This window comes from Hordeum vulgare, chromosome 3H (genome assembly GCF_904849725.1).
Source record: "Hordeum vulgare subsp. vulgare chromosome 3H, MorexV3_pseudomolecules_assembly, whole genome shotgun sequence".
Taxonomy (NCBI): domain Eukaryota; kingdom Viridiplantae; phylum Streptophyta; class Magnoliopsida; order Poales; family Poaceae; genus Hordeum; species Hordeum vulgare.
In genome coordinates this window covers 55,830,763-55,856,618 of record NC_058520.1, presented here as the reverse complement: position 1 = coordinate 55,856,618, position 25,856 = coordinate 55,830,763, and the positions used below count along the sequence as shown (strand labels likewise).

Sequence of the window (25,856 nt, the reverse complement as noted above, 5' to 3'; positions counted from 1 at the left end):
AATAAAAATAAATCCATCATAATAATGAGGCCCTATTTGGAACCACAATAGATTATAATAATTTAGATTATGAAGATAGATTATATAATTTGCTTTATAAAAATAATTCAGGTGAACATGTTTGAAGGCCAGATTATATAAACTGTAATTCAGGTTTTACATTGTACAATGACATGTCTGTCCTGTTTATAAAAATAGGACAGTGACGGTGGCAGTAGGTAATTATCTCCAAGTTTACAAGGGTAATAGGTCATTAGTAATCCATAATCTGATTTTAGACCCTGTTTGAAACCATCCAGATTATATAATCTGGTTTTTATAATCTATTGTATTTTCAAACAGGACAATTTATATTGTAGATTTTATAAACTAGATGCCCAGATTATTATAATCTCATAATCTTCTCTACCCCAGCTAAAATGAGATTATGGATTACAAATGACGTGTTATCCTTGTAAACTTCAAGAGAATTACGCAGTGCCACAACCACTTTCCTATTTTTCCTTGTAAACCGAGGGCAAACATGTCATTGTACAATTTAAAAGCTGGTTTACAGTTTATATAATCTGGCCTCCAAACATGCCCACCTGGATTATTTTTATAAACCAGATTATATAATCTATCTTCATAATTCAGATTATTATAATCTATTATGGTTCCAAACAGGGCCTTAGTTGGGGTAGAGTAGATTATGAGTTTTTAATAATCTGGTCATCTAGTTTTTAAAATCTACAATATAAACTGTCATGTTTGGAAACATAACAGATTATAAAAACCAGATTATATAATCTGGGTGGTTCCAAACAGGGCCTCAAGGTTAAATCTAGTCGGAAAAAAATAAAAATAGAAATTTTAAAAGGAAGGGCGAAAAAAATGAACGAGAAATAACCGGGCCAGATATATCGTAGCCCAATCAACCCATAGACAGCGACACAGGCGACGTCGGCCCACAGAACATCAGCATCAGCTCGGCCTCACGTGAGGCACGTGCGGACGCGCGTTGGCATCCGATGTCCCGTCGCACGAACGAACACGAAGCCAAAGAAGCTGGGCGAGGAGGGAGGGGCAACTGCCCGCACGGAGAGACACAGGCGCTGACAGACCAGACAGCGAGAAATTGGGCGGCCACGACCACAGCCGCGTCGCCGGGGCGCCGTTCGCCGGGTCCTGCGGTGAGCTCCCCCGCCCCCGCCCCCGCCCCCGCGGAGTCTCCCCCCGTGGTCTACCACCGGGCCCCACCTCAGCGTCACCGCGGACTCCTCAATCCCGTCCCCCACGGCCCTGCCCCCGCCTCCCGCCCGGTACGCGTGCCGCCGCCCGCGCTCTTCCTCGCCGGGGCATCGCGTCCCCGCCCGCCCCGCCCCGCTCTTCCTCGCCGGGGCATCGCGTCCCCGCCGCACCCCCCAGTCTCTGGCCATTTTGGGGTTTGAGGTATGCTGACTGCTCTCATCCATGCGATTAGTTGAAATCCCACCGGCCTTCGCGATTTCGGGGTGTGGCGGCGCACGCTCGACGCGTCATCTAGATCCGCCGTAACAGTAGCGGATTTCACCTCTGCTGAAACTTCGTTAGCCAACCAACTAATTAAGCTGAGGGACTTTGATCCCCTTTCCTGGTTTGGTTTAGTCTGATCTCGAGTCTATTTTGCTCTCTACTGATCACCTGAATTGTCATTTTGGATGCTACATCTGTTAGTTCCCCACAAACCCTGAGCTGATTCTCTATTTCATTTTTAGCACATTATAGGCATTTTTTTGGTCCCATCGTTGCTCCTGTTTTATTGCAATTCTCTGCTTCGGTTATGATATTTTTGAATAAAACAATAACAAAATACTCAGACTAGATTGTCCTGTTAAATTTTTGGTCGCTCAATCATTTTCATTGTAGTTTTTTGTCGGAAGGGGAATCATTTTCAGAGTGGATTGTTTAGGTTAGTGGCTATTTGAAATAGCAAACTATGTATTTAGCGAGTAGTGTTGGTATATATGCAACAGTGAGCTATAATCTTTTGCCTGCAGCTTTCCTATTCTGTATTATGTTGGCTAACTCCCTTTCTATTTTTTCTAGAAATGTTGCTTGCTGCCACCATTAGCAGGTGAACCTGAACAGAATAACAATGCCCATATCTTATGAGATGGACGGTGAGCCCACTGTACTGCAGTTATATAAATGGAAAAGCTCGCACCCCCATCTTGAACTATCGAAATTCCGGGAAGCTTTCATTTCTCCTACAAGGCGCCTGTTTGGACTGCTCTCGGATTATGGTGAAGCTTTGTTGCTTTCCTTTATGCTCTATTATTCCTTTGCTCATCATCATCATCTCCTTCCTCTTACTGTTTTTCTACTGATTATGATTTTACAACCCAGGCGATCTTGTTTTGTCAACTGTCAATGTCCAACCATCACAAGTTGAATCACCTATGGCTCTCTCAGATAGTAGCTTGCCAGTGTTTGAGCGCTTTTCTTCTATTCCTGGAGTGAAGTCTTTAGCGTGGGGACACTGCCATGATGCTTCTAGTCAACTTGAGGTTCCGGCTTTCAGTGAATTTCTTGTTTTATCTAGTGATGATTCTATCACAGTTCATGCGTTTTGTCATTCTGACAAAAGCACAGTAACAATCAATTGTGATTCTGAAGAGTTGCATGGGGAGTGGAAAGAATGGTTTCCCACCAAGTGCTCGGTGTCGGGTGATGGCGAGTCGGGTGCAAGGAACTGCTTTCGCTCTTTTATGACTACAATCAGTGCATCTGTTTGCAATGGAAAATACCAAGCCAGATTTCCTCTGAAGCCTTCTTTGCCTCATTCTGCAGAGGTGGTATCATTTAGCATATATGATATTACTACGTCCTTCCTGAAATTTTGGTTAAGCAGTTGTGCTATGAAGAATAGGATGGAAACCGACAGGGGATCTCCAGAAGATGTTCCAAGCCATGTACCTGTAGCTGAAGCATCATGCAGCTGTCAGTGGGAATGTTTAAAAGTTTTGCCTAGCTCTTCAGGTTATTTGACCGGTTTAGTCTTAACTCCTAATGAATCGGTAAATTGTGAGGTCCATCAACGCAACGCCAAAGATATTTTGGTGGCTATCCTTGAGCTAAACCATTGGGGTATACAGTGGAACTTTGTGGTAGACCTTCAGACTGCATATGATGATGTGGGGCCTAATCCACAGTGGGTTGATTTCCAACTGTCAGATATATTTCTTGCCTCCCTTAATGCAGTGGGTTTTGTCGCTATTTGGAATGCAAAAACTGGTCACCCTATCAGCTCGTTTAGTGTTCTTGATCAGTGCAGAATAGATCTGGAGATGCCTTTGTGCACTGTAACAAATGTAGGAGAAAGCACCTGTGTTGGGAATGTCGTTGGCAGAATGTTCAAGAGGTTAGTTTTGGCACCACATTCTCTACTTGTTGCTGCTGTAGATGAGGTTGGGGTAGTCTATCTGTTCTATGCTGACGATATCTTAAATTTCAAAGCCAACGCACATGAAAAGCTTGACCAGCCTTCTATAAATCATTATGGTGATAATTTTGCTGCCTGGGAAACTGCTGGTCATGAGATAGGGAGTCAAACATTTTGCAGTCATCAGCCAATTAGACAAGGGTCACTTAATCCAGACAAAATGGTACATGATTTTTCAGAAAGAGACAATGCTGGTGTCGTCAGAGCTAGGAAAAGAAGAAAATGCTGTAAATGTAATGAAAATCAAGTGGATATCTGGCCAAGTGGTTTCAGTACTACATCACAAATGAAAGATGTGGTAACTTATCCTTCCACAATGACAGCTTCTGCTCATGTGCGAAGAGTAGTCCTTCCTCCATGCAGATCACAGGAGGATGTTATAAGCCTCTCACCATTTGGACTGACAAGGATCTTTAGAAGTTGCACTGCAGAGGGAAATAAGCATGTTAAAATTATTCACACAAAGTTGCTTATGGCTTCATGTTCACTTGACGAGAGAGATGTTGATGCTGGTGTTCTGGACAGGAGCCTCCCATTTCAGAAGGATTTTTCTTTTGCTGGTGAATCTGCTGTTTGCTCCTTTCAGGGATATTTGTATTTGATTTCGCAGGATAGCCTTTCTGTGGTCCTTCCATCAGTGTCTGTATCGTCTTTTTCATCTCGTATCGATGCCACTCAATTTTGGCAACCTGGTTTTTCTGGTGGTAGTGCATGCAATGCTCTGAATTTGTTGTCAGTAAATAGACTTCGAACAAGATTGGAGGCCTGGCAAATAGAGGTTTTGGATAAAGCATTGTTGTATGAAGGACCTTCATTAGCAGACAGGCTCTGCTGGGAGAATGGTGCGTTGTCATTCAGTTGGCCTTGTCTTTATTTCTTCATCTTGTTTGTCGTTCTTCTAGTCTCATTGCGGTTAGCTCTAACAACCCAGTTCAGCATTTGAGTTATGGAGTGGTCTGTCCTATGCTGTGCCCTGCCACTCAAACATATTTTGCGGGCATGATCAATCATTTATTCACAAATGAAAGGATAGCTCAAATTTGCTTCTACTTTTAAGCTCAACTTTTTGTGCAGTAAATATTATATGCAAGATTGTTACTGCCATGCACGCACATCATACATTTTGTTTTTCATCTGGTTAATGTTAATCAATACCGATCTAGGTGACTGGTCAATCAGCATTTTCTGGAATCGTGCACCGTGCTGGTGTTAGTCAGTAGTCACAGTGATCAGCTTCAATAGCATGACCAGTACCTGAACATGATGCATATTTATTAACATAAATGGTAATGCATTTTGCACATATATCTTCCTGTGGCAACTATCCAACAAGCAGTTATCTTCTTAACCTTTTCAATGGATGTGTATTTCACCAGTTATATATGTAAATATTTGACAGTCCGGTTGCTGAGAATGATAGACTTCCTGGATGCTGATGGTTTGGATGTTCTGTGCAGCTATTATATCTTTAGAGAAAAGCATCATGTGATCTAATATTACTTATTGCATTGGCAGGATGGGACATGAAAATTTCTAGGCTGCGCTGGGTGCAATTGTCATTGCATTACACAAATATCAATGATCTGGAGCAGTAAGATCCTCATTTTTTTCGGGCTGAAACTAATTTCCATCATTTGCTATTACTTTAGCTTAAATTTCATAGCTCTTACTTAGTTACTCCCAAGTCCTTGTTTTCTTAGATATGTGCTGGGACATTAACAATGTAATTCATGGTGATGTGTCTTGATGATTTCGATGGATCATTACTATTGCTTGGAGTCCAAGTATTGGTTTTAAAGTTGAATTCTATTATACAGTGGAAACTATCTCCGTAGTTAAATGAATCTGTACAAGAATGACGAGTCTAATTATCTATATTTACTTACCTTTATGACCTGTTTGGAGGTTGATACTTTTTTTGATCATTTAGGAATGAATTTGAATATCTAGATGAAAGGGTTCTGTTTGTAAGAATTTCTTAGGTTTATTTCGAAGTTCCAAGGTGGAAATAGGTGGTTGCATGTAACTCACAAGTTTCAATGCATTTATATGTGTATACTTACTTCCGGCTTTACGCTGTATGCATGTGTTTTTGTGTACAAATCATGTCCCATTTTGTTGAATGTAATTTTCAGTTAATTCCTCACCTACCTTATGTGTGTGTGTGTCTGTGTGTATGTGTGTGGAAGAATTCTTCTAAGTTCTACTGATGTGTATGCACAATTGTCTAATATTAATCATTTCTAGATCATTGAATATGCTCGCGGAGGTTGATCTTGCAGAAGAAGGTGTTCTGCAACTGCTATTGGCATCTGTTTATCGGCTATTATGTAGCACAAAAAGTGATCATGAGGCTGCAGTGTCATCCAAGTATATTTCTTCCTTTTTTTTAAGATTAGTATATTTCTTCTCTGATGGTGTATTTATCTTGAATTATAAGCCATATTTGTAAATTCGATTCTTCTGTAAAAACAATATTTCTTGGAAACATGCTTTTATCTATCTATTTGTGTTGTAATATACATACAAAAACTCAGTTAGATATTGACGGGCAGGTCCCAAGAAAATAAGGATTCATTGCATTGTGTCCTAGTAATGATATAAATATATTCTTCTCTAATTTAGACAAACACGAAACCTTAAGCTTCATTGCACCAATTTGTATAGGACCGAGTTCATTTTAAATCCTATGAGAAGAATGATTCATTTCAATTTTTCATTATCTTCACCTGCTTCTGCAAGGGAATGACATGAGCTGCATATTACTAGGTAAATTCATGAGCAGAGTATTAGCAGAACCTTCAGATGTTCATCATTTTTTTAACTGAAGAAATTAGTTGCACCGAAACAAAAATGTTTCTCCTTAATTTTTTCGTAACAAACTTTAAAGTAACTCAAATGTGATATTGTATCGTGTGCTAAACATGTCTCATCAAAAAATGTTTGCACGTGAAATATCATGGAAGGATGAAATGCTTCAGATATACACTGTTTAATTTGATAGTCTTATTGTATGGTCAAGAATAACGCGTGTACAGAAAATGGGGTGGAAGTTGGAATGGTAACACACTTGAGTTTTTGTTTAGTAATTTAGATGTAACATAAACATGTTTCAATATTTCTGTCATCCTGCAAAGCTTATACAGGAAAAATAATTTGATGATCTAGAGCAAAGACTGTAATCTATGTTGTGGCATGCAACTGAATATAATGTGATGTTGACATGTTTTCATATCGCAGTGGAACATGTTACAACATGCCCACAAGGAGGCGTGGCTTTCTTTGTACTAGTTATACTTTTTGAATTGACCATGACCAAGCTTGCAATATGTCACATACTTGTAGCTTTTAGCTTCATGTAATTTGTAAGCTTACAGTGTGAAAACAGGTTAATGGTTTTAGCAGTCCGCTTTGCAACGAGAACAATCAAGGCTTATGGGCTACTTAAGCAAAAGAAAGGTTACATCTCTTCTCCCGTACACCCACACGCGTCCACACACGCGCCCATACACTTTGTTATCTGTGAGTTTTATTCCTTCCCATTGATCTTTTCCCCAGACATGCCAGACAATTCAGTAAAGCTTCATGAAATGGCTTTCCTTCTGGGAGTAATTAGAAGTATCCAGGGCCGAATCACCACAAAGAACCAGAATTCGATCCGTATGGTAAATATTTATAGCTGTTTTTTACAATTAATTTATCTTCAAATGGAAGGACACTTGGTGCAGTGGTGAAGTACTCCCCACTTGTGCCAAGAGGCCCTGGGTTCGATGTGGCCCCTCTGCATTGCACTGTGCAGTGGTAAGGCTTTCCTCGTATAATCCTTTCCCAGACCCCACCTGGTGTGGGAGCTTCTAGCACTGGGTCTGTCCTTAAATTTATCTCCATTTTTTTTGCAGAAACAGTAGGGGAGACCCTACCGATATATACTAATTGACCGTTCGTATTTGGTATGTTATTCTTTGTAGCAAGGAGATGATAAAAATTCACTGAAAATAGGCAAAGAAGTACTACAAAATGATTCTCCATCCCCAGTTGTTGTAGTGGATGGTGTTTCATCGGGATTGTCAGGTGGTTTAGATGCTCATGACAGACAAGGATCAACATCTACTGCATTTGAGTTTGTTCCTGGTAGTAACAGGCTGTTAGCATTAACGCCAGTTGAATCCTCCCTTACTACTTCTCATGACAATGACACTGATCAAAGAACCACTCAAGTTGGAAGACCGGTTACTCAAGGAAACATCAAGGATATGATGAACCGTTGGGAAATGAATAAGTTTGACTTGAAAGCAGTTGTCGGAGAAGCACTACAATCTGGTCGACTACCGTTGGCAGTTCTTCAGCTGCAACTGTTTCGCCAGAGGGAATCATGTTCTAGTGATGATTTTGATGACGCTTTCTCCGAAGTTCATGAGATAGGAAGATCCATTGTTTATGATCTGTTAATGAAGGTAATTTATTACCCTTAGCTTAAAAATGTGTCTCCCCATCATTTCGTGATGTCTAACACGTAATTTTACAGGGTGAAAGTGGACTGGCTGTAGCGACACTAGAAAGACTCGGAGATGACATAGAGTTGGACCTTAGACAACTTATGCAAGGTACTGTCAGAAGGTCACTTAGGTTACAAATAGCCGAGGAGATGAAACAGCGTGGGTACATGCGATCAAATGAGTGGAAAATGTTGGAGACCTTGGCTCTGATTGAGGTTTGCTTCTGCATCCTGTTTTAGCTAATTGACAAAATTATGTTCTTACAATATATTTTGTTTCCTTAATACTGTGCATTTTCAACACATAGAAAGAAAATAAATGTCTGCGTGCTGTTTATTTCCGTACTGATCAACCTTTTTTCTTCTGTGGAAAAGCGTTTTTACCCAAGCAGCAGCTTCTGGGACACATATCTTGGCAGGGAAAACATTATTCATGATGCTGAAAATATTGTTACACTTCCAGGGGAAGATAAACCAGTGCTTGCTCTCCATATTTGTAACCGTCCAGCTATTGAATGTGGTGATGTTGATGGAGCTGTGCTTGGTTCTTGGGTGAATGTTAATGATTACACTTATTTAAAGGAGTTCTCTCAAAGCAACCTTTCCGATGGATATTGGGCATGTGCTGCTGTGTGGTCTGATGCTTGGGATCAAAGAACTGTGGACCGCGTAAGTCATGACTTGTCTTTTCACTTGTTAACTGGGGGATTACACCTTCCTTCCGATAATAGCCATGTGCGCTCATCGTCTAGAAAAGTGCAAAGGATTTTCTTGTTCTGTTAGCTCTTACTATTTACTGTTAATTATAAAATCAAGTGTTTTCACATTTTCTTTCTCTATAAAATAAAGTGAGCACAGAAGAGTTTGTCACACTACTGATTGTGCCTATTTTTTTCCTTGCATTGTTCTTTTGTTTGCATTGAAAATGTGTATGATGTGCCATTTAATTAGTCATGGCAATGTTTTTGGCCAGTTAAATAGGTTACAGCACACTAAACTCTGAATTAGGGTCTGCATTACTTATTTTCTTAACCATATGGACTTAAATTCTTATTGTATGTTTTTGGCCAGTTGAATACTCCCTCCGTTCTTAAATATAAGTCTTTTTAGACATTTCACTAAGGGACTACATACGAAGCAAAATGAATGAATCTATACTTTAAAATATGTCTATATGCATCCGTATGTAGTTTTTTTTAGTGAAACCTCTAAAAAGACTTATATTTAGGAATGGAGGGAGTAGATTACAACACACTAAACTCTGAATTAGGGTCTGAATTACTTATTTTCTTAACCATACGGACTTAAGATTCTTATTGTATGTTCTTTAGATAATACTGGACCAGCCTTGTCATATTTCTGCTCAATCGGACCTTCCATGGGAATCTCAGTTTGAATATTTTGTTGCTCATGATGATGTGGGGGAAGTCTGCAAACTCTTGGACACGATTCCTGACAGTGTACTTCTGGAAGGGATACTTAGCATTAATGTGGACAATTCACGAGCTGGTTACAACATTGTGTCTGATGTCAGTGTCCCTGATTATAAAATGTATATATGTGACTCGGAGGAGCTAGAGCCTGTTTGTATGGAAGTACCACATGTCAAAGTATTCAGATCCTTGTGTAATCATGAATCAACATCATGGATGAGAATGCTAATGCAGGAACAACTGGCAAAGAAGCACATCTTTATGAAAGAGTATTGGCAAAGTACTATTGAAATTATACCTTTACTTGCTCGAGCTGGCATACTTACTAATACAGCCAAGATAGGCCCCAAGAAAGAAGCTTCTATGCCATTTTGTGCTTCAGAGATGCCAGATGATGAACGTCACCAGGCTTGTGAAAGAGCATTGCATAAACTAGTCATCCGTTTTTGTGTGCAATATGACTCCCCATACCTACTAGATCTCTATCTGGACAACTGCAATTTGTTTCTAGGGGAGGACTCTATTCCTTTGCTCAAAGAAGCCGCAGTAAGTCATACTGCATCCCTTTAGTTTATGATATTTAGAATTCTTTGTGCTCAGCTCTGATTCAAACCTACCAAACTTGCTAATTTTGTGACCCCTATCAGTGGAACCAGCTGGTTGTTGCAAATAAACTTATTTTCTTTTTAGGATACACACTTAGTAAGTTGGCTGTTACTCCCTCTGTACCTAAATACTTGTAGTTGGGGAGAACTAGACTAGTTCTCCCCAACTACACGTATTTAGGTACAGAGGGAGTACATGATTAGTGTTTATGTGGAGTCGGTTTTTGTGATAAGTATGCCGGGTTCGTTCCTGTTCAATTTTTCCATGATTCCTGCATGCAAGTAATTGGTTTTACATTATTCTTTGGAAGATATCTGAAGTTCAAGTTGCCATACATTCCATTTCATTGAGAATCTGCATATGCATGCTTGCCACCTGTTCTTTTCTGGTTTCCTGGCAAGTGACCAATTGCCACTTCTCTCTGCAAACTCGCTCTGTCTAATAGAGGACCAATTAATTTTTTGTCATCAATTTCTATCTCCTTATTGTGTAACAGTGCGACATTTGCTACCCTGCATATTAACACTTCTACACCCGGTATTTTGCAGACCAGCTAGTACGGTGGTATACAAACTATTATTGGCCGACCGGCTTTGTCTATTTGCTGATACTATGAACATGATGTTAGAATTTATGGTCACTAGTCCAGTAGTGGTAGACAAAGTACCTGTAATACTGCCTTATGCTATAGATATAAGATTAAGCTGCTCGACCTTTTCCCAGTTTAACAAAACATTGATCTGACTTGGTTGTTATGTCATGAAATTTCTCAGGGTGATTGCAAGTGGGCACAATGGTTACTCTTCTCCAGAGTCAAAGGTTGTGAGTACGAGGCATCCTTTTCTAACGCCCGTTGGAATCTGTCACAGAAAATGGTTAATCACGGCAATCTAACTGCAATTGAGATAGATGAGATATTATATACTGTTGATGATATGGCTGAACGGATTGGGGAAATGTCTGCACTAGCTACCTTAATGTATGCTTCACCACCAATTCAAAAATCCATATGCACTGGTAGTGTGAACAGAAATCGTGGATTGTCTTCTCAGTGCACATTAGAGAACCTAGGTCATTGTCTCCAGCAATTTCCAACCCTATGGAAGACACTTCGTTCCACCTCTTTTGGGCAAGATGGGTATGGCTGTCTAAATTATTCTCCAACTAATGGTAATAAAAAATACAACTCTCTTCCCTTATTAGTTTTGAAGCCAAATAGTCACTATGTCCTTTCTTAATAAAACGGAATAAATTCATTTTCTTTTTCAGTTTCTGGAAAATCCGCAATGTCAGAGTACTTATGCTGGCGCTATAGCATTTTTTCCTCTGCTGGAGGAGACACTTCATTGTTGCAAATGCTCCCGTGTTGGTTTCCAAAGTCTATTAGAAGATTAATCCAACTATTTGAACAGGTTTATTTCTGCTTCTGGCTAGCATCTTGCAGCTAACATTTCTGAATTCCAGCATTGGCATCATTAAGCATTTAGTTCTACCCCATATGACATTAGTCGAATTTATGTTCTTATGACGTAAGTACATGCGAAATATTCCTTTCCTTCTGGAAACATATCTTTTCAGATGTTCCAAAGCACTTCTGGTGGATCAGTTGTGTTTTTTTCTCAGTATCTTAGTTCTTCTCTATGGAAGTATTTGAAACAGTAATCACTCTTTCAAGAATGTTACCAATACATCACTGTTTTTGTGTTCCAATTTACGCCTAATTGCCCAAGGGCAGTGGACTAAAGTCAACAACATAATCTGTTTGGCAAATGTGTCTTGGCCCCCTTTCAGTCTCTTATATAACACTGTCTGTTTAAAAAAATATCTCTTCTATACCAGTGTGTACTGTTTATCATGTATTAGAAATGTTAGTTTAACAGAGTATGTGATTATCGGTTACTATGAAGGAAAGCACGATAAGATTTGAGACATGCAAGGCTAACTAAAAAGCAGTAAGGGTCTTTGAGATGCCAAACTTATGTCCCTCGTATATATGTTTTGTGTACATATAAATCTTGATCTTCCAGCAGCATTGATAGCAGGATAATTTTATTTCTTTTAATTGACCACAATCTGTGATCAGGGTCCTTTTGGTATGCAACTGCTATCGAGTGCACCATCATCTGAAGAGTTATTTACTCATGGTGTCACTGATTACATATACAATACCACTGGATATAGTGAAACCAATGCGTTGTCCTTAGAAGCATCCATTCAAACAAGTGTTGAAGAAGAACTATATTCTTCCCTTGAGGTACACTCTATCTTGTAGTAATCTACTTAGTACATTATTGAGAACAAATTCTTTGTTTTCTTTCTTGCATCACTTTTGCGCCATGTTACTTCTCTATTTAGAACAACAGAATTTTGTTTTGTTATGTTGAATGTATGCTAGTGCTCATACTTGGACACTGGTCAAGAATAGGAGATATACATACTTGATCCTGGCAAGGGCTAGTGCGGAGGATGCTTATCCATATAGCATAAGCCCACCACTAGCATATACTCCCTCGGTTCTATCATACTTGTTGTTTTAGTTCAAAAGTTGAACTAAAACAACAAGTATGATGGAACGGAGGGAGTACCATTTCATAAATCCACACTGCATGCAATATTCTGAGCTTGGAGTTATCGCCCCCAGTCTTGGTTGTGTTCTCTCACCGTATTATAGCGTTTATTTCCAAAGCAGTAATTTCATTATTAGTTAACTCCTGCCTTCAGGAGAAAGACTTGAGGGTGGAGCATCATTTGCACCGTGGTCGAGCACTAGCAGCTTTCAGGCATCTTCTTGGTAAAAGAGCTTCTCAATTAAAATCAGCCAATGCGCGCCAAGTGATCTCCACACAGTCTGATGTTCAAGCAGATGTACAACTGATCCTAGCCCCTTTAAGTCAAACTGAACGATCAGTTCTTCTATCGGTATGTTCATGTTGCTGACTTGTTTTTTTCTCTCAAACAACTAATTATACCAGTATCGATCAAAATTTTACACTCTGATTGAAAAACTTACTCTACGAATAGACTAGTTATCATCATCATCATTCAGTTTTTTGCTAATCTGATCACTAATGAATAAATATTGAAGAGTTTGGACTTCTAGTGAAGGTAGAGATGGGCATATAATCACGAGCTACTTTATACAGATAGTACCCATTGGTCACTTAGAGATGGCAATATTCCAAATCTTTTCCTGGATATGACATGCCAAAGTTTATTTTTGTCCCAGTTTTATCTTTTGATACCATTTACAAGAATGCCGAATACCTAAATGGCAGAACATATAATCAACATAAGCTTCGGGAAGAAGTTCCATATACTATTTGTTAATTTGGAATTGATTTTTGCAGTTTCTATTTTAAATTCTAATGCTTTACTTGGTTGTGCTGCAATATGCTATCACTTCTCCAGGTGGCTCCACTAGCTATCACAAACTTCGAGGACTCCACACTAGTTGCTTCCTGCACGTTCCTGTTGGAACTATGTGGCATGTGTGCTAACATGCTCCGTCTAGATATTGCCGTTCTTCAGCGCATCTCTTCCTACTATAACTCAGCTCAGCAAAATAAAAAAAGTGAACTATCTTCACCAAGGAGCTCTGGGTTACATGTGCTCTCCCATGGAGCAGATATTGTTCCTGCTCTTGCTCGAGCATTAGCTGAAGATTATGTCCAGTCTGATCATCTTCAGGTTTTGGAGCAGAAGCAAACCTCTAGAGGTCCCAAAAGGGAACAACCATCACAGCCTCTTATTGCTATACTGGAGCACCTGGAACGAGCAAGTTTGCCATTATTAGACGAAGGTAGAACCTGCGGATTTTGGCTTTTGAGCGGCATCGGTGATGCATCTCTTTACCGGTCGCAGCAAAATGAAGCCAGCCAACATTGGAATTTGGTTACAGAATTTTGTCAGGCGCACCATCTCCCATTAAGTACAAAATATCTGGCTTTACTGGCCAATGACAATGATTGGGTACTGACACATTTTTAATTTGTCTTGTGGGTATGTTACTTATATAAGTCCTCCCACTAATGATCATGCTTTTGGCAGGTTGGTTTTCTAACAGAAGCCCAGAGAGCTGGTTTTCCAATTGAAGTTGTTATCGGAGTGGTATTTTTCTTATCATAAATAGTAGGCGTTTTGTTGATAGTTAAATTAATTATAGTTGACAAAACACTATTCTCATCGCTTCTCCCTGGTATTGCATTCAGGCTTCCAAAGAGATAAAGGACTCAAGATTGAGGACTCATATACTAACAGTTCTGAAAAACACGTTATCAAATAGAAGGAAATCGTCTAGCAATATACCCTCAGGAAGTAGGGACCCATCTTTCTTGTCTGTTGATGGCGACAACCCCATGGAACTTTTCTGCATACTTGCTGTTTGTGAAAAGCAAAAGAACCCTGGGGAGGCACTTCTGAATAAAGCGAAACAAATGCAGTGGTCTTTATTGGCGTTGATTGCTTCATGCTTTCCAGATGTTACACTTCTCTCATGCTTAAGCTTTTGGCTTGAGATTACAGCTGCAAGGTAACAAGTTGAGCATTGTAAGGGTTTGATGCGTATGTCATTTTGCAAGATTCATTGCTTTTCTTGTTGTGTAATTTTATCGTGTTGGCATCTATTTCTTGTCTTCAGGGAGTTGTCATTAATCAAGGTGGACGGTATTTCCTCTAAAGTAGCTAAGAATGTTGGATCTGCTGTTGAGGCCACAAATAAATTGTCAAGCGTGAGTAGGAATGTTGAATATCGTTACAACAGGAAGAATCCAAAGCGAAGACGGTTCTTGGAGGCTTCTCCAGATAGCTTCAAATCAGGTTTTTCACTGGACATCGCAAGTGGGTCAAATGGTACTGCAACTTCCAATCCTTCCGATATTGATGCTCAGCAGGAAAGAAGAAAGCCCACCTCAGAAGAGACTGAAATTCCAGTTGATATTGATGAAAGGCTTGCATCTTTATCAAGTATAGTAGCAGTGCTGTGTGAACAACAGCTGTTCCTACCATTACTTCGATCCTTTGACTTATTTCTGCCATCCTGCTCCCTTCTCCCCTTCATTCGTTCTCTTCAGGTTAGTAAAAACAGGTCATTTATATATTCTACTAGTTGTATTTGTATACCAATTAACATGAGCATTTTGTTTGTGTTACCTTTAAGGCATTTTGTCAAATGCGTTTGTCCGAGGCTTCTGCACATTTGACATCATTTTCAGCAAGGATAAAAGATGAAGCCTCTCAATCAAACTCGTTCAAAGAAGCATCATCTATAACAGGATGGGTAGTTGCTACAGCTGTAAAAGCCGCAGATGCAGTACTCTCAACCTGTCCATCACTTTATGAGAAGAGGTGTTTGCTACAGCTCCTTGCAGCTGTTGATTTTGCAGATGGTGGCTCTTCGTCAGCTTACTTCGGCCGCAGTTATTGGAAAATCAATCTGGCTGAACCGACTTTATGCAAAGATGGTGATATCTACAAGTGGAACGATTCCATGGATGATGCTTCTCTCCTGGCAGCATTAGAGAAGGATGGACGATGGGAGGACGCTCGCACTTGGGCAAGGCAACTGGAGTCGAGTGACATAGCTTGGGAATCTACTTTTGATCATGTGACGGAATCACAGGTTTGTAACTTTGTATCCTTAAGTTTCTCTATGGCTCATAATTTAATTTCCACTCACTAATTACTTATGATTTATGCTGATATCTATCTGTCCATTGTCTCAGGCAGAAGCTATGGTTGCCGAATGGAAGGAGTTTCTCTGGGATATTCCACAAGAACGTGCAGCTTTGTGGGGCCACTGTCAGACGCTTTTCATGAGATATTCTTTGCCACCTTTACAGGTACCGTATTTGATGACTGAATCAGTGAAATGCATATGTGATCTCTTATGTGTCTCATCTCTTATCCCTATAAATTCTGTGTGATGGTAATACCATTCAATTATGTGTGCAGGCTGGATTATTTTTCCTTAAGCATGCTGAAGCATTAGGGAAAGAGATACCAGCACGAGAGCTTCATGAAATACTTCTGCTATCCTTACAATGGCTTACTGGAACTATTACTAAATCCTCTCCGTAAGATCCCTTGTAATCTATATTGACGTACACATATGCTTATTTGTATCTTCTTGCTGATATATACATTTTTTGCAGGGTATATCCTCTTCATCTTCTTCGGGAAATTGAGACTAGGGTTTGGCTCCTGGCAGTCGAGTCAGAGACTCACTCTAAGGCTGATGGCGAATCTTCTGTCGTTTCTCAGAGTCTAGCTGTTGGAAACAGTACCAGTATTATAGAACAGACTGCTGATGTCATCACAAAAATAGACAGTAGTATGAGTTTGCCAAGCATGAAAGCTGCAGAAAGAAATGGTATGAGGGACAATAACTTACCACACCATCAACATTTGCAACTCTTTGAATATAACAGTGAAGCAACAACAACAACAAATAATGCTAGAGCAAAGCGAAGGGGCAAAACAAATCTACCACTTAGGCGAGGTGTCACTGATAATGTTGAAAGTAGCACCAATGATTCTGATGATAATTCTAAAGTTTTCTTTCGTTCTAAGATTGGCGAACAAGCAAGAAATTTACTATCTGAAGAGGAATTTGCTAAGATGGAAGCGTCTCTGTCTGGTTGGGAGCAACATGTCAGGCCTGCAGATATGGAGAAGGCTGTGCTCTCCTTATTAGAATTTGGGCAAATAACTGCAGCTAAGCAACTCCAACAAAAGCTATCTCCATCATATGTTCCTGAAGAACTTGTCCTTGTTGATGTTGCGTTAAGAGTTGCAAATAACGGCGGTGATGGAGAGATCAGTTTATTATCCTTTGACACAGAAGCCCTTTCAATTCTTCAATCTCTCCAAATTGCAAGTGGCAGCAATATGATTGATCCATCACAGGTTGGTTATACTGTTGTGTTCACTTTGCCAGGAGTTTCTGTTAACAACAATGAGCAGCATATGTCAACAATTATTATTTACATTAGTTAAACATAAATAGTTTTCCGATTAGAATAGGGCTACACCAAGGGTCAGCTTTGAGCCCTTATCTTTTTGATTTGGTGATGGATGAGGTCACAAGGGATATACAAGGAGATATCCCATGGTGTATGCTCTTTGCGGATGATGTGGTGCTAGTCGATGATAGCCGAACGGGGGTTAATAGAAAGTTAGAGTTATGGAGGCGGACTCTAGAATCGAAAGGTTTTAGGCTTAGTAGAACTAAAACTGAATACATGAGGTGCAGTTTTAGTGCTACTAGGCACGGGGATGGAGAGGTTAGCCTTGGTGGGCAGGTGGTACCGGAGAGAGACACGTTTCGATATTTGGGGTCCATGTTGCAGAAGGATGGCGATATCGATGAAGACGTGGGCCACCGAATCAAGGCTGGGTGGATGAAGTGGCGCCAAGCTTCTGGCGTACTCTGTGACAAGAGAGTGCCACAAAAGCTAAAAGGCAGGTTTTATAAGACAGCTATCTGACCTGCGATGTTGTATGGCGCGGAGTGTTGGCCAACCAAGAGACGACATATCCAACAGTTAGGTGTAGCAGAGATGCGCATGTTGAGATGGATATGTGGTCACACAAGGAAGGATCGGGTACGGAATGACGATATACGAGAGAGACTTGGGGTAGCACCGATCGAAGAGAAGCTGGTCCAGCATCGTCTCAGATGGTTTGGACATATTCAACGGAGGCCATCGGAAGCGCCGGTGCATAGCGGACGGATAAAGCGTGCTGAGAATGTTAAGAGGGGTCGTGGTAGACCAAACTTGACATGGGAGGAGTCCGTGAAGAGAGACCTGAAGGTTTGGAATATCGACAAAGACTTAGCCATGGACAGGGGTGCGTGGAAGTTAGCTATCCACGTTCCAGAGCCATGACTTGGCTTCGAGATCTTATGGGTTTCAACTCTAGCCTACCCCAACTTGTTTGGTACTGAAAGGCTTGGTTGTTGTTGTAGTTAAACATAAATAGTGGAATTACAGTTTAATATGTCTGCTTGCAATTTTTCCTCTTCTGGGAAAGGGCACAAAGAAGAGCAATATCGTCAAACACGAAAGTAGATGTAATGCATGTTTACATTTGCTCAGGTGTTCTATCCAGTGTACGGGTTCCGGGTTGCATGATAATATTAATATAGATAGATCGGGTACTCCTATCATGATACATGTGCCTTACTTGTATTCAGAAAACACTGATCTGACTATGGACATGTAAAGACTAGGGTGGAGAGCTTCAATTTATTTTTGGCATGCTGCATGGTAATTTACATTGAATGAACTCCTGCAATGATGCAAGTGTTTTAAATAGCATTTGTGTTCTGAAAACACTGGCCATGCGCATGAAAGAAACACCATATGTTTTCTCTAGTTTATTGGACTTGCACTGTTTAATTTACCAGAAAAGTTACATAAGCTCAAAAGGCTAAAGCTTTCATCCAGCTTCCCAACCATTTTTTCTTGTAGGAAAGATTACACTATGGTTGTAGTTGAGTTAGAAATATATGCCTGTGGTTTGCTGGGAATAAATGATCTTTATGTCGAGAGTATACAAATAATTCCCAAACAACATAGTTGCAAGCTGGCAGCCATCTGCCGTTTCTCTAGTCGATAAATATCACAAACTGCTGTCCAGATTAAATATTGGTGTCAATTTACAACATAGTTGCTTGGTACATCGAAATGGTTCTCGTTGCGTTTTGGAAACAGACGGTTCTCATTGATGTTGCATATCGGGCTGAACAAAAAAAATTTCTGGTTTTAAAGTTTCTTCATGACTTCGTACATGTCGGCCTGAACAATCCTTCTGAATAGGAAGTCTCTAATCCAGGCGTGGAATTAAAAATGTGACATTTAGTGCTAGGGGCTTAGGTCTAGGATCTGGTCAATAGTAGCCATTGCTTTGGTCCATAGTAGTAATGTCAGATTCCCTATTTTTGTATGATAAATTTTGTTGGTATATGTTGACTAGTAGTGTACAGCCCACCAATCAGAATGTTATTTCATCTCAGGCTATGGAGAAATTAGCCGTGAAATGTGGCGAGGGGCGCGGACGAGCTCTTATTAGGAGAATAATAGCGGTTGTGCAAACTGCAAAAATACTGGGACTCCCATTTTCCGAAGCATTTGAGAAACAGCCAATTGAACTTCTGCAGTTGCTTTCACTGAAAGCTCAGGATTCTTTTGATGAAGCTAAATTTCTGGTGGAGACACACATCATGCCTGCATCTAGCATTGCAAGAATTCTTGCTGATTCCTTTCTGAAGGTCTGTTCAGTGCACTTTGTTTTTGGAGGGAAAACATGTATTATGTTGTATATATCTTGACTGGTACGTCCAATAATTGTAGGGACTTCTAGCTGCACATCGTGGAGGTTATCTGGACTCCCAAAAAGAAGAAGGCCCTGCACCACTATTGTGGAGATCAAGTGACTTCTTGAAGTGGGCAAAACTATGCCCATCAGAACCAGAAATTGGTCACGCTTTAATGCGTTTGGTAATGACTGGGCATGAAGTACCGCATGCTTGTGAGGTTTGTGTGATCTGATTCTTTTATTCCGGTTTCAGTTTTTCAGTTTATTAGATGATACCCACGGGAATGTTTTGCAATATATTTCAATAAGATTTGGTTGTATGGAAAATCAATATTTGGAGTAATAATTTGAAAACTAAAACTAAAAATACATATGATTTGTTGTGTAATTGTAAAGTATTTATTAAATGTAAATAACACAATAGGTTGAAAATTATCATGCATATTTGCATGTCGAGGTGTGGTTTTTCGTATGCACAGTTGCATGTTAAAGTGGGTCTTTTCCTATGCATGTTGCATGCTGAGGCAGCATGCTTGCTTGTCGAGAGAAATAGATTAGTGGGGGCTAGCTATTTTAGATATAGAAGATTCAAACTTTGCAAGTATCCCTTCCATCCCCTGGCTGTAACTGGCTTAGAGAGGTGATGTAACAGAGGGATGTGTGGAGATGGTATGTCAGCTACACTGGGTGGGTGCACACCAAGGTTTTTCATGGCTAACCTGTTCTCCAGCATCAAAGGTGTTAGGATAGTCTGGTGGGGTTGCTGAACAATACTAGCTGTGTGTGTTTGTGTTGGGGGGGGGGGGGGGGTGGCTTTTTCCAGAAAACGCAAAAAGCCTTTGCATTTCATTGCATTGAAAAGAAGGGGTGGGGGGGTTACAACCTCCTAAGAAGCAATTACAGCATCGTTACAAGAGGATTAGTGAACATCCTAGGATGTGGGCAAGACTACCCTAAGCCCTTTGGCCCCGGCTCTGGCCCAACACCTGGTCTCATCTTTGATCCTGTCCAAGAGCTCATCTAGCGATGGGGTGATATGGTCAAAAGCACACGCATTCCTATGTTTCCATATCATCCAAGGCACCAGAAGCGCGGCTGACCTCAGCGCCTTGCGAAGCGATGGTGGTGTGGCGCCCCTCGCCCTCATCCACCAGTCCTGGAGCGAGGCATCGTGCTCCGGTGACGGGGCCGTTAGGCGCAGCCAAGATAGGGTCTCGTGCCAAGCCTGCCTCGCGAAAGGGCATGTGAGCAGCAAGTGCCTGATGGTCTCCGGCTCTTGGTCGCATAGTAGGTAGCGGGTGTGATGGGGAAGGCCGCGGCGAGCGAGCCGTTCCGCGGTCCAGCAGCGGTCCACGTTGGCAAGCCAGTGGAAGAACTTTACCATCTCCAACCACCATGGAGGTGGAGGCGTAGAAGAGGCCACGCTCCTCAGGTGAGAACTGCAGGTCGAGGCCTTGCCAGGCACGGTCGGCGTCCGTCCTCGATAGCCAAAGCCAACGGAGTGTGAGGGCAAGCCCCGTGCGCTCGAGGTCTCGGATGCCCAGCCCGCCATACGCGATCGGCCAGCAGACCGTGCACCAGTTCACGTGGCAACGCCCTCCAAGCCCAACCTCGCGGCCAGCCCAAAGGAAACCGCGCTGGATCTTCTCGAGCTGCTTCAGAGTTTACTTCGGGGGCGCTAGAGCAAGCATCTGGTGTATGGGAATCGCGCTGAGCACCGATTTTACAAGTGCCAGTCGCCCAGCCTTGTTCATGAGCCACGCTTTCCACGACGGGAGGCGACCAGCCACGGCGTCGACGAGCGGCTGCATCTGTGCCGCAGAGGGCCGGCGGGTGGTGAGCGGGATGCCCAGGTAGGTGATGGGTAGGTCTGCCGTCTGGCAGCCGAGAACCTCCAACAAGGCAGCGCCAGACTCGTCGCCATGCAGGGTCGTGGCCGAACTCTTGCTGTAGTTGACCTGCAGGCCCGATGCAGTCCCGAAGATACCCAGGATGCTCTTCACGGCGAGAACCTCATCCATCTCGGCGTGGCAAAACAGCATCACATCGTCGGCATATAGAGAAATGGCCGGGACGTTGCCGCGGGGATGGAGGCGCCGAAGGATGCCGGTCTGGAGCGCCCGGCGCATAAGGCGGGCAAGCGTGTCAACCGCCAGGACGCATAAGGGGGGGGGGGGGGGTGACTTGCGATGATGACAATGAGATGTACTCCCTCTGTACAGAATTATATTTCTGTACAGAATTATAAGAGCATTTAGTGATCCAAACGCTCTTATATTTCTGTACGGAGGGACTATATGGGAGGTAGCCTGGCAATGTGGTGTTGAGCTACCAACACCAGGCAGATGTGTTGGGAGGGCATTGAGGTTCTGATAGTGCAGCCAGATAGGCTGGTGAGTGGTGCTGGTGCCTGCAACTTTGGCAGGGATGGGGCACAGAGACAAGTGAAGGAGGTGCGTCTGCTGGATCGGGGTGTTTGTGTTGTGGAGTGATGTGGAGATGAAACTGGAACGTGGGTTTCTGCTATCTAATGGTGTTCTGCTTTCGTGCCATTTTTTGAATATTTGTAGTTAAAGATAAGAGATGCTGAAGTTTAGGTGGTTAGCTAAGGCTTTGAAGACCGGGACCGGGTGTCAGAAAAACGGCAACCATCCAGTTCTGGTTTCTTGGCCGGTAACCGGTGGTTTCTAAGCTCTATCTGTACCCATTCTCTCACGATTGAGCTAATATGTTGAAGTGAAGAACCTTATTCAAATGATATTTGCACTATCAACCAGAAGCTATACTTTTTATATGAGCTGTGCATTATATTTATTTTCAGTATTTTTAATGTTCATGTTTGGTTTGAGAATTTACTGATTTCTTGCTGCTCTTTACCATCTCTAAGTCCATGCCAAATGTTGTTGCAGGTTGAACTCCTTATACTGTCGCATCACTTCTACATGTCATCTTCTTGTCTTGATGGTGTGGATGTTCTCGTCACATTTGCAGCTAATAGAGTGGATTCATATGTTTCAGAGGGGGATTTTTCTTGCTTAGCTCGCTTGATAACTGGAGTGAGCAATTTTCACTCCTTGAGCTTCATCCTTTCCATCCTTATAGAAAATGGGCAATTGGAGTTGCTACTTCAAAAGTATTCTTCCACTGACACAGCCACAGTGGCACCTGCATCAGTTCGAGGGTTTAGGTTGGCTGTTATTACATCACTGAAACATTTCAACCCAAATGATGATGAGGCTCTCTCTCTGGTATATGTCCTCTCTCTCCCTCTCTCAAATATGTAAATGTAGAATGGAAGTAGATTTAGGTCCAAAGGCATGAAAAAAACTTTGTTAACCACATAAACACTTCCGGTATCTTGATTGTGTTTTGTGTTAGTTATTTTTGTAAAGAATAGATGGAAAACCCAACATAAAAAAGTCAACCCAATATATACAAACGCTGAGCAAACCCTTTTTCAGGATCTATTGCTTTGCTGAAGCATAAAATCTACTCCCTCCGTCCCAAAATTGTTGTCTTAGTTTTGTCTATAAATGGATGTATCTAAATACTAAAACATGACTAGATACATTCATATCTAGACAAATCTAAGACAAGAATTTTGGGACGGAGGGAGTATTGATTAGCAGCCTATCACGACAGTTTCTCATTAGTAACGGGGCGGAAATGAAATCTTTTGATTAGCAGCATGCCATGCCAGTTTTTAATTACTATGGAACAGATATGTACTTAGCAGTAGTAGCTTGTTGGGGGCCAGAACCATCTGTGCAACTACATGAAGAACAAAAAATATACAAGAATTCGTGATTTTGGTTTCCATCATACTGCGGGGTTCCTTTACAACTTGGCTATCATCATTACAAGAAGGTCTTTCTACTATTTCCTTATGTCCCCTTCAACATATGTGTCTGATGCAGGTATACAAGCACTTCGACATGAAACATGAGGCGGCTTCCCTCCTTGAGTCGCGTGCAGAGCAGTACATGGAAAGCTGGTTAGATCGGCATGATAAGGAACGACGGAATGATGAGCTCCTTAAGGCTATGCATAACCTTGTACAAACGGCTGAGATTCTTTCAACAATTGACGCTGGCCAAAGGACACATCGTGCTTGCGCTCGTGCTTCTCTCCTATCTCTTCAGATCCGAATACCTGATCTTGTATGGATCGGTCTTACAGAAACCAATGCACGCCGGATTTTTGTGGATCAATCTAGGTTCCAGGAGGCCCTCATTGTTGCTGAAGCATACAGCATAAATCAGCCAATGGAATGGGCCCCGGTCTTCTGGAACCAGATGCTGAAACCTGACCTCATCGAGCTATTTGTTGCTGAATTTGTACTAGTTCTGCCCCTGCACCCACCAATGCTCGTCGAGCTTGCAAGATTTTACCGGGCAGAGGTTGCAGCCAGGGGCGACCAGTCGCACTTCTCAGTCTGGCTTTCGCCTGGAGGCTTGCCTGCCGAGTGGGGAAAGCATCTCGGCAGATCATTCAGGAGCCTGCTGCGTCGAACGAGGGATATGAGGCTGAGGCTGCAGTTGGCAACTCTGGCGACTGGGTTCAGCGACGTCCTTGAGAGCTGCAATGCAGTTCTCGACAAGGTCCCTGAGAACGCCGGGCCGCTAATACTGAGGAAGGGCCATGGGGGTACATACCTCCCTCTCATGTAAATCACCTCTTCTTTTTCTCCCAAAAGTTGGATAAATCTTACAGGAGTGTATAGCACAACGGCAAACGTTTCATGCTTTCTTTGTCCCAGTACCCCGGCAACCATTTCCCTTCTTCCTCTGAATTCTATGACTTGGATGAGGCCACCCGGGCTTCTGGTTTGTATATAAAGCATTTTGAGACTATAGGTTGGACACAGCCAAGTGGAAGTCAATTTTGCAGCCTATTTGGCAGAGACGACTTTTCCTGGCATGGCTGGTGACGCCGTTTCTTCCATGGACAGGCGATGTTTGTAATGTATGCTACATTGTATATTTGTATCAATCCAAACTATGCAATTTTCTGGATTTCGATCTGTGGTTTGCGCCTTTTCCAGTTTCCACGCAGGTTTTTTCTAAGCTTGTTCATTTGTTGCCGGGTGAAGTTTTGTATTCCTTCCGTTTTTTTAACTTTGTGTATAAGATTTTCTTGAAGTCGAGCTGCACAAAGTTTGATCATTTTTTTATAAAAAAATGTCAACATCTAAAGTGCTGAAGTTGTATAGTATGAAAATTAATTTCATGATGCATCTAATGATATAGATTTCGTAGTGCCAAAGTTGATATTTTTAACTATAAAATTGGTCAAACTTTACTAAATTTGACTTAGACAAATATGGAGGCTAAAAAGAAACGGATGGATGGAGTATACTTTTGAGGCGCTGTGCTGCAACTGTCGGTTTACGGGATGATTGTGATGATCACAGTCCATCCAGCGGCCGTAAATGTTTGCTCGGTGCTGATCCAGGCGTGTCTTGTTCCTCGGAGCGACCGGCCGCATGTGCTTAGGTACGGACGCGACCAGTAAAAAATGACCCACTATCCGCTACCGACACGAAATTTGTCCGTCTCCAACCGAACACTTCACGGGCAGCATCTTCGCCATCTCTTTCAGCTGCTAGCTCTAGCTCGTTCACCAGTTGGATGGATGGTCGCCGGCGGCCAGAGGCCCGCTGCGGCAATGCCTCAAGCCCTACGGCCGCGCTGGTCGGTGCTGTGGCCTTCTCGTCTGCCGGTGACCCGTCAGGCCCGGCCGTGCCCCGTCGCCGTCTCCTTCAACAACCGATGTAAAGGTACTGAGCCCTCCTCATCTTCTCGGCTCTTATCGCGTTTAGGTTCTTCCTTGTTCTTTGGTTGCTAATTTCTATGCTGAGCGCTGTAAAACCAGCCTGAGAGAGACGAGGGACGAGGGCCTCTCTCACGGCTTGTTTGGTTAATCCCTTTCACAAAGGGATTGAAGTGGATTAAGGTGAATTTTGATTTGTAGGGGATTTAATCCCTTTCAATCCCCTTCAAACCCTCTTAAATTTTAATGAACCAAACAAGGCCTCAGGCATCGTGGACGTGAGTGCTTTCGAACCTGTTTTTAAAGTACAATTTTAAACATGAACTATCTTTAAAGGAAAAAAAAATGGAAATTAGGAACTCTCAATCCTCACTATATAATGCTGCCTTGTAGTTTGAGCAAACGGTGTTATCAGAAAGTGTTCCCTAAAAACCACTCCCAGAGAACACTTGGGAATTGTAATGGTATAACAAATATATTTGACATGCAATTATGCTGATTTCCTTTGTCATGCTAGCCAACAGAATTATCAGGAATTTGACATGCGTAGAGTAAATTGCCATGCGATTTAGGAGTTTGCCATGATGCAGCAGAAAGAATTGCCAGGCTAAAGAAAAATGGAAAATTGCCGGCATGCTTAGAGCATCTACATGCGGAACTTGCAAATCCGGTCCCTCAAACGCGCACGGACTCGTCCGATCAGTGACTGGACATGTCCCCTATTTGTTCATTCGTGCAGCCACATTCTTCATTTTCTTCCTCATATATC

At 41.9% G+C, this 25,856-nt stretch overlaps 1 protein-coding gene across 2 annotated transcripts; it reads left to right on the top strand.

The window, feature by feature from the left end:
* The first annotated feature begins 1,092 nt into the window (after positions 1-1,092).
* LOC123442956 lies at positions 1,093-24,330 on the top strand. Of its 2 annotated transcripts, none has more exons than XM_045119150.1 (27): positions 1,093-1,172; positions 2,068-2,264; positions 2,368-4,305; positions 4,979-5,054; positions 5,711-5,833; positions 6,852-6,922; positions 7,022-7,128; positions 7,432-7,917; positions 7,989-8,174; positions 8,334-8,627; positions 9,290-9,937; positions 10,771-11,167; positions 11,267-11,409; positions 12,081-12,251; positions 12,719-12,916; positions 13,406-13,966; positions 14,045-14,104; positions 14,206-14,525; positions 14,634-15,066; positions 15,153-15,614; positions 15,718-15,834; positions 15,947-16,068; positions 16,147-16,900; positions 19,014-19,268; positions 19,351-19,533; positions 22,225-22,563; positions 23,233-24,330. In XM_045119150.1, exons 2-27 carry the CDS (start codon positions 2,117-2,119, stop codon positions 23,983-23,985), a joined length of 9,345 nt encoding a protein of 3,114 aa, XP_044975085.1. In that variant the 5' UTR covers positions 1,093-1,172; positions 2,068-2,116; the 3' UTR covers positions 23,986-24,330. The 2 variants fall into 2 exon arrangements, with proteins under 2 accessions (XP_044975085.1, XP_044975084.1); XM_045119149.1 differs by lacking the exon at positions 1,093-1,172 and adding an exon at positions 1,328-1,431.
* The last annotated feature ends 1,526 nt before the right edge of the window (positions 24,331-25,856 follow it).

Excerpts from the sequence above, each read along its gene's own strand:
- LOC123442956 (XM_045119150.1), top strand. The coding sequence starts at position 2,117 with ATGCCCATATCTTATGAGATGGACGGTGAGCCCACTGTACTGCAGTTA. Across the intron at positions 14,526-14,633 it reads CTTGAGATTACAGCTGCAAG|GGAGTTGTCATTAATCAAGG; the intron begins GTAACAAGTTGA and ends TCTTGTCTTCAG. Across the intron at positions 15,067-15,152 it reads CCTTCATTCGTTCTCTTCAG|GCATTTTGTCAAATGCGTTT; the intron begins GTTAGTAAAAAC and ends GTTACCTTTAAG.